Here is a 13,258-nt window from a genome sequence, read left to right on the forward strand (position 1 = left end):
TTTCTCTGTCTCCCTTCCTCTCTGAAATCAATAAAAATATATTAAATTTTTTTTTAATGTGCTAACATTAAGGAACTCTCTGGAGGATTATCAGTTGTACGACCCTACCCACAAACCTACCAATCTCCCCAAAACTTACAGGTGACATTGCAGCCATGACCAGGGACCAAAACCCTGGCTCTGGCTTGAGAAGGCCCTCTAACAGATTGACCTACTCAGTCAGAGTCTAAGCCACACCTTAATTATTACTTTTATTATATTTCATTGATTTTTTTTGAGAGAAGAAGGGATGGGGATAGAAAGATAGAAACATCGTGGACACCCCCCCCCCCCCAAAAAAAAAGGCATTGTGAAGCTGCCGGCAAGGAAACCACAACACTGATATGTACTCTGTCCAGGAATCAAACCAGTGGCCTCATGCTTACCAGCCACAAAAACCTACCTGTGAGCTATAGCAAGCCTCCTCTGAGGTTCCTAAGACCATAGTAACTGACCGCTTCGGCTACAGAAACTACATTACCCAGAAGGCAATGCGCCCAACAATGGCGGCTTGAGCCAATGAGAACCCAGGAAGCGGGCCGTTTCCATGATGCCCATGTCGTTAGGGCGGGACTTCCGGCGTCCCCCTCTGGGCTGTCAGGTGGGCCTGTTTGGCGGATTCAAGGAATTAGCGCGCCAAGTCCCGACGGAGGGAGCGCCGCGGGTCCTCCCGCCGTGCGCGGCGGGTCCGGGGCTCCTGCAGCCGCCGCGGTCCGGTTCGGGGCCTCGCGGGCCCCCTCCGCCCGCAGAGTCCGCGGCGGCGGCCGCGCCGAGGCGCCGGGCTGAGGTGAGCGCGTCCCCCGGGCCTCCCGCCTCCCCGCCCCGGCCCCGGCCCCGGCCCCGGCCCCGCTGCCGTCTCCCCGGTGCCCCAGGCCCCGCCTCAGGGCCGCTGGGCGCTCGGGGGTGACCCCGGCGTGACCCCCGGCGTGACCCGGACGTGAGGAGGGGTCACAGGCAGGGGGAGGGGCTGAGGGGCCGCCGGGTGAACCACGCAGGGGCGGCCGAGCGGGGAGGATGGGGAAACTGAGGCCCAGTTCAGTGTCTAGAAGCAGCAGAGAGGGTGAGGCGAGGTTGCGTGTGGGGAGGTCTCCATTGTTAACGTAAAAACGTAAAAACCACTGAATCCTGTAGAGAATTTTTAAAAAATATATTTTATTGGTTTAACACAGAGAGGAAGGAAGAGGGAGGGAGAGTTAGAAACATCGATGAGAGAGAGACATCGATCAGCTGCCTCCTGCACACACCCCCACGGGGGATGTGCGGGCAACCAAGGTCCATGCCCTTGACCAGAATCGAACCCGGGACCCTTCAGCCCGCAGGCGGACACTCTATCCACTGAGCCACACCGGCCAGGGCTTCTCTGCTGCTTTTGCTCTCCTAAACCAGTGGTGTTTTAGTTGGAAGAGGTCAGAATAGCCAGGACTACTTGTTTTCACAAGTATTGGAGTTCCCTTGTGAACCTATCCGGGCCCCAGGGACAATTGGGGACCAGTTGCTGCCTCCTCTCTGGCCGAGGCCAGCTTTGGTCCCCGGGGTGTTGCAGTCTGGGGTGGGGGATTCGCTTTGGGGCATAGGTGGTCACCAGGGTAACTCACTGGGCTCGGGGAGGTGCAGAGAGGTGAGTGGACACCAAGTGCCGCTCCAGGTTCTTGTGTCCGTGTGGGCCCTCAGAGTCAGCGTCCCCCCGATCCTGTCTGAATCTGCCAGGCAGACCCTGGACCACACATGCTGGGGAACACGGAGAGGGGCCAAGGAGGTGTCCGTGGTGGGGGGCAAGAGGGGGCAGGGCCTGGCGTGCAGGCAGGAGAGGAGTGGTGGGAAGAGCAATGGGCACTTGGAGAAGGAGTGTGATGTCTTGGCCCCCGGGCCCTGGCATGGACATCAGAGAGAACAAAAAAGGGGGCCATGTCTGGCGGGGTCTGGAGGAAACAATAGAGACAGGCTGAGAGTTACTGAAGAGGGGGCTGTTGATTATTGGTGTAAAGAAAGACAAAGAGCCAAAACCGATGTGGCTTAGTGGATAAAGCGTTGGCCTGCGGACTGAAAGGTCCCAGGTTCGACTCCAGTCAAGGGCATGTATCTTGGTTGTGGGCACATCCCCATTGGGGGGTGTGCAGGAGGCAGCTGATCTGTTTCTCATCATTGTTTCTAGCTCTCTATCCCTCTCCCTTCCTCTCTGTAAAAAATCAATAAAATATATATATTTTTTTTTAAAAAAAAGAAAGACAAAGATTTTTAAATGAAACTCTCTGTAGCCTGAAAATTATTTTGGAAGGAAATAAAGAGAAGTTTCCTTCAAACATCTGAAGAACTATAATTAAAAGTCTATATATTTGGCCTCTTAAACTAAAGTAAATAATTTGTGTTTTTGCCTCCCTGATAAATTTTTTAAAAATAATTCTGGGACATTTATTCTTCATTCAACTAAATCGGGCGTCTTCAAACTACGGCCCTCGGGCCACATGCGGCCCGCAGAGGAGTCTGATCCGGCCCGCCAGGTTTTTTGGGCAGTGAGCGCAGCCAAGGTGTTACAGTAGGAATTAGTAGTTCATATAGTCCGGCTCTCCAGCTCTCTGAGGGACCGTGATCTGGCCCCCACTTTAAAAAGTTTGAGGACCCCTGATTACTAAATGGTCCTTTACTATCCCTACTATTCGGCAGCCTCAGAGGTAGGTGGTCTGGTAGTTGGTAGGCACAGCTTTCTTTCTTTTAAAAAAAATATGTTTCTTTATTGATTTCAGAGAGGAAGAGAGAAGGAGAGAGATAGAAACATCAATGATGAGAGAGAATCATTGATAGGCTGCTTCCTGCATGCCCCCTACTGGGCATTGAACCTGGGACCCTTCAGTCCGCAGGCTGACACTATCCACTGAGCCAAGCCAGCCAAGGCATCTCTGATAAATTTTATGTAAATTTAAAGATTAATTGCAGAAACTTAATGTCATTTACTGTTTGTAACCTAAGACAAATAAAGTTAAAGTTAATAAATTAAACTTATTTCAGAGTGCCGAAACCGGTTTGGCTCAGTGGATAGAGCGTCGGTCTGCGGACTGAGGGGTCCCAGGTTCGATTCCGGTCAGGGGCATGTACATTGGTTGCGGACACATCCCCGGTGGGGGGTGTGCAGGAGGCAGCTGGTCGATGTTTCTCTCTCATCGACATTTCTAGCTCTCTATCCCTCTCCCTTCCTCTCTGTGGAAAATCAATAAAGTATATTTAAAAAAATAAATAAATAAAAAATAAACTTATTTCAGAGTAACATAAATTGACTAATTGAAATAAATGAATATTCAAAAGTAAAAACTTAATTGTACTGGATAAAAACTGTTTCTAAAGTATTAACAAAAACTTTTATCAACAAGTAAATCTACAAACCCCCCCAAAAAAAAATCTGATGAACAATATTAACTGGTGAATATAATAGAATCAGAGGTGTGGAAGGGGAGTGAACTGACGATTCTCAGGGAAAAGGGGAGTTGGGGATGTGGGAAGAGACTGAACATAAACTGTGCACCTATGGATGAGGACAATGATGGGGGGGAGGGAAAGAGCAGAGGGTGGGGTGGGAACCTGGTGGAGGGGAGCAATGGGGTGGGGGAGAGGAATATCTGTAATAATATGAACAATAAAGATTAAAAATAAATAAACAAAACAAAACAAAAAACAAAAACTTTTATTGGTGAGTCATCTCAGAATAAAATTACTAAACATGCAATGAATCCAAAGCAGTCATATTTCTGTGCAAAAATAAAAGGTTATCAAGGCTGCATTAGACATGTTACAAAAGCCTCATAATAATACAATAAAAAAAAAAGGGGGTGTGGCTGTTGTCCTACATGCCAGGCTTAAGAGCTGACGTGCCACTTATCTGCCCACCTGCCCATTGCTGAGGGCGGATACACGGGTCAACAGGACCTCGATGGGACAGCAGATGCCAGTGCCCCCTGGGCTTGAACATCACCGCTGGCCTGGGGGAGGGAGAGTGCTAAGCAGGAATAAGTAAGGGTGGTAGTAAAATTAGAATCCTGGGAGGTGACCAGGAAACAAGGTGTTCCTTGTCCACACCTCTCTGCTAGTGAAGGCAATGGGTGGCTTCCAACACAAAATCAAATCACTCACGCCGTCCCTACGGCCAGCTTCCTTCTCTAAGCAATGTTTGTGACATCCCCTGTATTCCCATGATAAGAGGCATTTTGGCCGACATGCCCAGCCCAGAGCCCAGGTATCATCATCCACCCATCGTTGTTGAGGGAAGACACAGAATCAGTGACCGTGGGGAGAGAGCAACTCCGATGGCACCAAGGCCTGGACTCATGTGACGTGGGGAGTGGAGGGAGCAGATGGATGTGGAGTGTGGGGAATCCTAGGAGACAAACCGACTGTGGAGTAAACTGTTCTTCGTTACGACAGGACATGGACTTTGAGGACGTGGCCATCGCCTTCTCCCAGGAGGAGTGGGGGCTCCTCGACGAGGCTCAGAGACTTCTGTACTGCGAGGTGATGCTGGAAATCTTTGCCCTTGTGGCGTCCGTAGGTAAGACCTTCAGATTTTCCGTGTCCTGGGGTGATGTTCTGCCTTCTCTTTTCCATTCCAGAGGTATCACAGCTAGATCATGGGCTCTGCGCTCTTAAACCCACTTTCTTGTCATACGTGCTGGGACTGCCAGTGCTGAGCGTGGTGGCGTGCCCTGAACGAGGAATTCCCTGACTGCTCGTGTGTGCCAGCCGCTCTGGGCCTGTGCTCCTGCTCACTTCTGGTGCCGCACCAGCACAGCCAAGGGTTTGGGGAGCCTGAGGGGGGCTGGTGAAGGATGAAGAAAAGACAGACAAAGAGAATAAGTTGCCGAAACCGGTTTGGCCCAGTGGATAGAGCCGGTGTCGGAACGAAGGCCCCGGGTCATTCCGTCAGGGGAGCGACCTTGGTGTCGGGCCCGCAAGAGCAGCTGCTCGATGATCACGATGTTCACTACTCCCTTGCTCTGTAACAATACAAAAAAATTTTTTTTTAAATATATTTTATTGATTTTGGTTCGAGAGGAGGGAGAGCTAGGATAGAGCATCGGATGCGAGATAGAGTCCTGGATCAGTTGCCGCTGCACACCTCCTCTGGGTATATGCGCAACCAAGGTACAGCCGTGATGTCCGGAATCGAAACGGGTCCCTCAGTCCCCAAGCGACGCTCTATCCATTGAGCTAAACCGGTCCCAGCAAAAAAATTCTTTTTTAAAGAAAAAAAAAGAGAATTAGCTAGGTCTAGGTGGATCTTGTGTGCCTGGCTGAGGCCACAGAACAGATCCAGATGGCAAGCTGACCTTTATTTTATAGCCAGAGGTAAACAAGGTAGGGGTCGCCATGGTTACAGTGTTCTTGCCCCTCCCACAGCCCACTAGCTACCCAGGAAGGATCTAAGGAGCGTCATAACGTCAAGCTTAATTATGCTAAGAGGGCTCTGCCCTCCAAGCTGAGACTTGTTTGCGACTTTGCCAGCAGGCCAGTCCGAGGCTTCACCCTATAACCGCTCACTACAACCTCTTTTTTTTTTTTAAATATATTTTATTGATTTTTTACAGAGAGGAGAGGAAAGGAGAGGGATAGAGAGTTAGAAACATCAATGAGAGAGAATCATCGATCAGCTGCCTCTTGCATACTCCCTACTGGGGATGTGCCCGCAACCCAGGTACATGCCCTTGACCGGAATCGAACCCGGGACCCTTCAGTCCACAGGCTGACGCTCTATCCACTGAGCCAAACTGGTTTCGGCAATTTCTGTCTTCTTTCATTACGCTTTGGATCATTCATATTGGAGTAGTCATACAGTAGCGATGCAGGGAGCTCCCTGGTTTTCTCACCGGGTAGACATGTAATCGCGTCTCGGAGGCCTGGCTGAGCATACTTAAAACAGCACCCTCCCTCTCCCTCCTGTGTCCAATAGTGTTTTGGTGCAAGTTCCATTGGCCACACCTCATTTCTGCCTTTCCTTGCCTATGCTTGACGAGTCTCTCTCTCTCTCTCTCTCTCTGAATGGTCCTTTCATCTGTGACTTCCTGGCTTCAGGCTTCCTTCACGTCTGCGGCCTCCTGGCGCCACCTGGTCTCCCGCACTGCTCCCTCTGGCAGTGTTCTCCACCCTCGGCCTCAGCATGTGTTAGGAGGTTTGCATTCCTCCTTAAGAGGTCTTCAAATACCAGCTCCTTACTTACTGAGTTTTATTGGGAAAGAGACATAATCAACTGTGCACACAGCCTGCCCAGGTCACCAGCAGACAAACTCTGCTGAAGGCTGTTAGGAGAACGAGCCGAGAGCCTGCTCTTGTTCCACGTGGCGCAGGCCATCTTTGTATTCCTTTTCGGGTGAGGGCTGTCCAGTTTTGTGATCTTCAAAGGACAGTGCTGCACAGTAGCCTCTTTTTCCACCTGTTTTTATGCCCCTTGTTTATTTTATTTTTTTATTTTAAATATATTTTATTGATTTTTTTTTTTTACAGAGAGGAATAGAGAGTTAGAAACATTGGTGAGAGAAACATCGACCAGCTGCCTCTTGCACACCCCCTACTGGGGATGTGCTGGCAACCAAGGCACATGCCCTTGACCAGAATCGAACCTGGGGCTCTTTAGTCCGCAGGCTGACACCCTATCCACTGAGCCAAACCGGTTTCGGCTATCCCTTGTTTATTTTTTAAAATATTTTTGTATTGATTTCAGAGAGGAAGGGAGAGGTAGAAAGAGAGAGACGCCAATGAGAGAATCACTGATGGGCTGCCTCCTGCACTCCCCACTCTGGGGACTGAGCCCACAACCCAGGCATGTTCCCTGACCAGGAATTGAACGGTTCCTGGTTTATAGGTCGATCCTCAACCACTGAGCCATGCAGATCGGGCAAGCCCCTTACTTTTATTTTTTTTAATTTTTTTTAAGCACTTTCAATTTATTTATTTATTTTTTTAAAGAAAAGGTTTATAGCTTTTCCCCCTGCCCTCCTCTCACAATGCCCACTTCCTAAGAAGGGTTTAAATAATACAAAAACTTTCTTTTTTTTGGGGGGAATATCTATTTGGTGTTTGACACTTCAGTAGGTACTGTAAAGAAGGCCCTTACTTTTAGACAATCCCATGCAGCCAAGGGACAATCCCATTATGCCTAACATAATGCAGTGGGACTTGCCCCTCAGACCAAAGTCCACAACCATTTCCTCAGCAATTGTCTGCTTTCAGGTTGTTGGCATAAGACGGAAGATGACGAGACCCCTTCTGAGCAGGATGTTTCTGTAGAAGGAGAGTCTCAGGTGAGGGAGTCTGAGACGGCTCCAGCAGCCCAGAGGACGGACCCCTGTGAGCGCTGTGTCCCGGCCTTGAAAGCTATTCTGCACCTGACCGAGTGCCAAGCAGCAAACCTTGAGCAGAGAGCCTTCTGCAGTGAAGCACGTGTGAGAGGCCTCTGTTTCCCTGCAAACCCTCACCGGCAGCAGCGGACAGCCGGTGCCGCGGAGCCCCGGGAAGAGGCCGCGGACGGGGCCTCGCGCGTGACCCGGTGCAGCTTCTGCGTATCCGGGGCGCCTTCCGCCTGTGGGAAGGTTGGGGAGGGCCTCCCAGGCACCGCAGGCCTTCATCAGCACCAGGCCCCTTGTGATACTGAGGATTCACACGTTGGTAGCGAGAGCGGCCTGGCCTTTCCCAGTGGAGAAAGTCGTCTCCGTTCAGGTGGATGTGCAAACGCTGCCAGCCCACACCGGAACCTTGGTCAGCGTCAAGGCGAGTCTTCTAGAAAAGGGCTTTTCGAGGGCAGCGCGTGTCAGAAAGCCTTCAGACACATCTCGAACCTTCTTCAGCACAGAAGCGTTCACACCGAAGAAAAGTCTCAGGAGTGTAGGGGTTATGAGAAGTCCTTCGGCCACAACCCTGACCTCCCTGCACACCGGGCAGATCACACCGAAGAAGAACCATATGCGTGCAGTACTTGTGGGAAACGCTTTAGACAGCGCACGAACCTTACTCACCACCAAAGACTTCACTCTGGAAAAAACGCCTTTGAGTGTGGTGAGTGTAGGAAATCTTTCCGCTTCAAATGTTACCTCCTCATACACCAGAGAATTCACACCGGAGAAAAGCCTTACGAGTGTAGTGATTGTGGGAAGTCCTTTGGCCAAAGCTCTGCCCTCTTCAAGCACCAGAAAATTCACACTGGTGAAAAGCCATACGAGTGTAGTGATTGTGGGAGATGCTTTACCTACAAATGTATCCTCGTTAACCACCAGAAAATTCACACTGGAGAAAAGCCATATGAGTGCAGTACGTGTAGAAAATCGTTCAGACGGCGCTCCCACCTTATTCAGCACCTCCGCGTCCATTCCGAAGCAAAGCCGTATGGATGGGGTGAACCTGGGAAATCCTTTAGCAATGCCTCCAGCTTCCTTCAACACAGTAGAAAAATACCTTATGGGTGTAGTGAATGTGGGAAATATTTTAGCTGCAAATCTGATCTTCTTAGACACCAGAGAGTTCACACCGGAGAAAAGCCATATGAGTGTAGTGATTGTGGGAAGTCCTTTAGAGAAAGCTCTGCCCTTATTAAACACCAGAGAGTTCATACCGGGGAAAAGCCATATGAGTGTAGTCACTGTGGGAACTCTTTCAGCCAAAGCTCTAACCTCGTCAAACACCAGAGAGTTCACACCGGAGAAAAACCTTACGAGTGTCCTGACTGTGGGAAGTCCTTCCCCCAGCGCTCTGCCCTCACTCAACACCAGAGAGTGCACACTGGAGAAAAGCCGTATGAGTGCAGTGATTGTGGGAGATGCTTTAGCAACAAATGTATCCTCATTAACCACCAGAGAATTCACACTGGAGAAAAGCCGTACGAGTGTAGTGCGTGTAGAAAATCGTTTAGACAGCACTCCCACCTTATTCAGCACCTCCGCGTCCATTCTGAAGGGAAGGCTTGTGAGTGTGGCAAGTGTGGCAAACCTTTTAGCAGTACCTCCAGCTTCCTTCAACACCTGCGTGTGCACGCTACAGAAAGGCCTTATCAGTGTAGTGAATGTGGGAAATCTTTTAGCTACAAATGTCACCTCATTAGACATCTGAGAGTTCACACTAGGTAAAAGCAGCCTTGAGTGTCAATACTGAGAAGTCCTTCATCCGAAGCACCAGAGCATACACACTGCAGAACGGTGTTTGTGGGAAAGGTTTTAGGTAGAAATCTGACCTCGCTCTTCACCAGAGCATTCGTACCAGGGGAAAAGCCATATGAAAGTGGTAAAATGTGGGAAGTTCTTTATAGAGAACACCCCTGCCTTGTTTGACACCACTGAGCACATTTGGCAGAAAATGCTGTGAGTGTGGCAAATGCAGAAAATGTTTTAACTAGAGGTACCAAGGAGTTCACCCTGGAGAAAAGACCTTATGAGTGCAGTATATGTGGGAGATATTTTTGCTGCAAATCCCACCTCTTTAAACACACTAGACGGTTCAGAGGGGAGAAAATCCTTGAATGTGCTGAGGATGTTTTATTTCCTCACTCAGTGGAGCAATGCTGGAGGAAACTGAGAACTCTTCATCTGAATTTAAACATTTTTTAGTGGAACATACACTGTGCTGGATTTCTTTTTCTTTCCTTTTTTAATATGTTTTATTGATTTTTTTTTTTTACAGAGAGGAAGATAGAGTGATATAGTTAGAAGCATTGATGAAAGAGAAACATCGATCAGCTGCCTCTTGCACACCCCCCCCACTGGGGATGTGCCTGCAACCAAGGTACATGCCCTTGACCGGAATCAAACCTGGGACCCTTCAGTCCACAGGCTCTATCCACTGAGCCAAACTGGTTAGGGCTGTCCTGAATTTTTTAAAAGTTTCAGATACAAGTGGATCTTTTTTAAAAAAAATGTTTTTATTGATTTTAGAGAGAGGAACATTGATGAGAGAAACATCAACATTGATCAGCTCCCTCCTGCACACACAACCTCCCCCCTCCCCCTTTCTGGGGATCCAGTCAGCCACCTGGGCATTTGCTCTGACCTCCTGGTGCACAGGGCAATGCTTAACCAACTGAGACCCTGGCCGGGCAGTAGTTGGCCTTTCATGAGCTGCATTGCACTTTCTAAGCTGCCCAGGGCTAATGCCGGATTGATGTCAATTTTTGTGGCTAACGATTTCAAAGAGGAAAGGGGAAGGAGATAGAAACATCCGTGATGAGAGAGCCTTGGATCGGATGCCTCTTGCACACACCCAGTAGGGGATCAAGCCTGTAACTGGGGCATGTGCCCTTATCGGGATTGAACCTGGGACCCTTCAGTCCACAGGCCGGCACTCTGTCCACTGAGCAACCCCGGCCAGGGCCCTCTGTTACTTCTGCTTGACAGCATCCTCATTCCTTCCACTCTGACGCAGGCGTCTTCAAACTACGGCCCGCGGGCCACATGCAGCCCGCAGAGGAGTCTGATCCGGCCCGCCAGGGTTTTTGGGCAGTGAGTGCAGCCGAGGTGTTACAGTAGGAATTAGTAGTTCATATAGTCCGGCCCTCCAGCTCTCTGAGGGACCGTGATCTGGCCCCACTTTAAAAAGTTTGAGGACGCCTGGTAGAGAATGAACTCAAACCAGCTGACAAGCGTTACTTGTTTGGCTTGTATTAGATGGTGCTTGTATAAGTCTATTGACCTAGGTGTACCACTCACCTCTGTGCTCACTGAAAGATGGCGAATTAAAGTGTTAATGATTCATATAGCTGTTTCAATATTTCTTGTGTAATTTAAAATCTCGAGTTATAAAGTCCCTGAATAATCTAAATGACTATAAGACAGACATGTGTAAACACTATGCTTCCCGCTCCTTTGACTTCTTTTTTTTAATATATTTTATTGATTTTGTACAGAGAGGGAGGGAGAGAGATAGTTAGAAACATCGATGAGAGAGAGTCATCGATGAGCTGCCTCTGGCACACCCCCTACTGGGGATATGCCCACAACCAAGGTACATGCCCTTGACCGGAATTGAACCCGGGACCCTTCAGTCCCCAAGCCGACGCTCTATCCATTGAGCCAAACCGGTCTCGGCTCCTTTGACTTCTAATGAGACCCTTCTACGTTTGTCAGATAAACAGAACATTGGCCTTTCATAGTTGCAACTTTAGTAGTTCATGAATTCCTCTTTTTTTAGTCTTTTTAATAAAATTATTAACCTACCAAGAAGCCAAAACCCCCAAATCAAAAGTTTTAATCTTCCTTTTATAATGTGTATCAAAACACAGTATATCTATACTAATAAAAGGGTAATAGGCTAATTGCACCAGACATCCTTCAAGATAAAGCCACAGTGGCGGGGGGCCAAGGCAGAGGCAGTTAGGGGCAATCAGGCCGGCAGGGGAGGGCAATTAGGGGTGATCAGGCTGGCAGCGGAGCAGTTAGGGGGCAATTAGGCGGGCAGGGGAGTAGTTAGGGGCACCAGGCCGGCAGACAGGTTAGCAGTTAAGGGCAATCAGGCAAGACTAGCAGGAGCCAACGGGCCCAGATTGCAAGAAGGATGTCCAACTGCCGATTTAGGCCTGATCATAGGACTGGCAGTTGGACATCCCCCGAGGGGACCCAGATTGGAGAGAGTGCAGGCTGGGCTGAGGGACCAGCCCCACCTCCTCCCCGCACAAATTTTATGCATTGTGCTTCTAGTATATTATAAATACCTTACAGGTTTGTCAATTATATCTCAATAAAGGTGAAAAAAAGATTAAAATTATACCACACAAAGTCATAATCTCACAAAGCATTGAGAAAGGCAACGGAGGAAATTTTTTTTTTTTTATTTATCACAAAAAATAAAAATAATATACTTTTCCTTGAAGAGAATACACTTTGTGTTTGGAGAAGTGAGATGTTAGTTGTCAAGAGTTCCTCTTGTGGAATAGTAGGCCATCAGCAGTCATGTATGTGTTTTATTCATCCTCACATACACAGCCTTCCCCCTGTTTTTTCAGCGACATTCTAGAGCACATGTGTCAAACACAAGGCCCGCGGGCCAAATCGGTCCCGCCAGGCCTTGCAATGTGGCCCGCACCGCGCTGTCATCACTGCACTCCGCTGCGTTTCCATCACAATGACAGTTTATGACTGTTCAGTAAACCATTCGGCCCGCGATTTAGGCTGGATTTTAGATTTTGGCCCCTTCTCTGATTGAGTTCGACACCCCTATTCTAGAGAGAGCGGAAGGGAGGAAGAGAGAAACACCTTTGTGTGTGAGACACATCGATTGGTTGCTTTTGGCACACTACCTACCTTTATTTTATTTTAAAAATAGATATTTTAAATCCTCACCTGAGGATATTTTCCCGCTGACTTTTAGAGAGAGAGGAAGAGAGAGGGAAAGACAGAAAAGTATCCATGTGAGAGAAACACACAGATTTGTTGCCTCCTGCACACGCCCCGACCAGGCAAGAGCACAGCATAATCCTAGCCCCGTGGTCGGCAAACTCATTAGTCAATAGAGCCAGGTATCAACAGCACAACGATTGAAATTTCCTTGGAGAGCCAATTTTTTTAGACTTCTAACACCACTTCTTCAGAATACACTCGCCCAGGCCGTGATATTTTGTGGAAGAGACACACTCAAGGGACCAAAGAGCCGCATGTGGCCCCAGAGCCGCAGTTTGCCGACCACCACGGGGTATGATGGTTACAGTTTACAACACCTGCTGGGGGTTTGCAAAGGGCTGGTGCCTCTGATATCTGCAGTGAGGTTGTCAAACTTCCCATCACAACAGGCAGCTCCCGGATGGAGAGGACGGGCCACGTTTCCAGGTGAGCTCCCAGGTCCGCCTGCACCTCGCAGCCAGGTGAGAATGTGCCTTTTGATCAGGACAGCACAATCACGGCTAACGGAGTATAATTCACATTGCTTATCCTATTAGCTGGGCCCCCACATTTTATTTCCGCTCCTGATTGACCATACACAACCCACGTAAGCTGCTGACCCCTAGCACCTGTATGGGCCGAAGATAACACATCCCAGGAGGAGTGGGTGCATGCTGTGGCCGGGTCAGAATCTGCGGCCATTTGGGTCTGAGACCGTAGAGAATAAGTCCTAGTGTTCGCCTCAGGACCGGTCTGAGCTTCACGGAGTCTGGAATAATGTCTCCAAACTAACTCGTGGCCTGTTGCAGACGAAACTCTCCAGAAATGGGGGAACCGCCACCGGAAACTGAAGTCTCCCTGAGCCCAAACACCTTTGAAAAGAACCC

The 13,258-nt window shown here is 49.1% G+C and overlaps 1 protein-coding gene across 7 annotated transcripts in view; it reads left to right on the forward strand.

The window, feature by feature from the left end:
• The first annotated feature begins 465 nt into the window (after positions 1-465).
• The window catches only part of LOC118712403 (zinc finger protein 551), a 45,801-nt gene continuing 33,008 nt past the window's right edge, over positions 466-13,258 (forward strand). Inside the window, exons 1-4 of one of the 7 annotated variants that reach the window (XM_045577341.1) lie at positions 477-826; positions 4,450-4,573; positions 7,249-8,323; positions 8,732-9,356. In XM_045577341.1, the coding sequence (XP_045433297.1) occupies positions 587-826; positions 4,450-4,573; positions 7,249-8,323; positions 8,732-9,134 (1,842 nt within the window). In that variant the 5' untranslated portion in view covers positions 477-586 and the 3' untranslated portion in view covers positions 9,135-9,356. Of the gene's footprint in view, positions 827-4,449; positions 4,574-7,248; positions 9,357-12,801; positions 12,811-13,258 lie in introns of those variants that run through there. The other 6 variants (XM_045577342.1, XM_045577340.1, XM_045577338.1 and 3 more) reach the window with 6 other exon arrangements.

Source organism: Pipistrellus kuhlii, unplaced genomic scaffold (genome assembly GCF_014108245.1).
Source record: "Pipistrellus kuhlii isolate mPipKuh1 unplaced genomic scaffold, mPipKuh1.p scaffold_m20_p_89, whole genome shotgun sequence".
NCBI lineage: Eukaryota > Metazoa > Chordata > Mammalia > Chiroptera > Vespertilionidae > Pipistrellus > Pipistrellus kuhlii.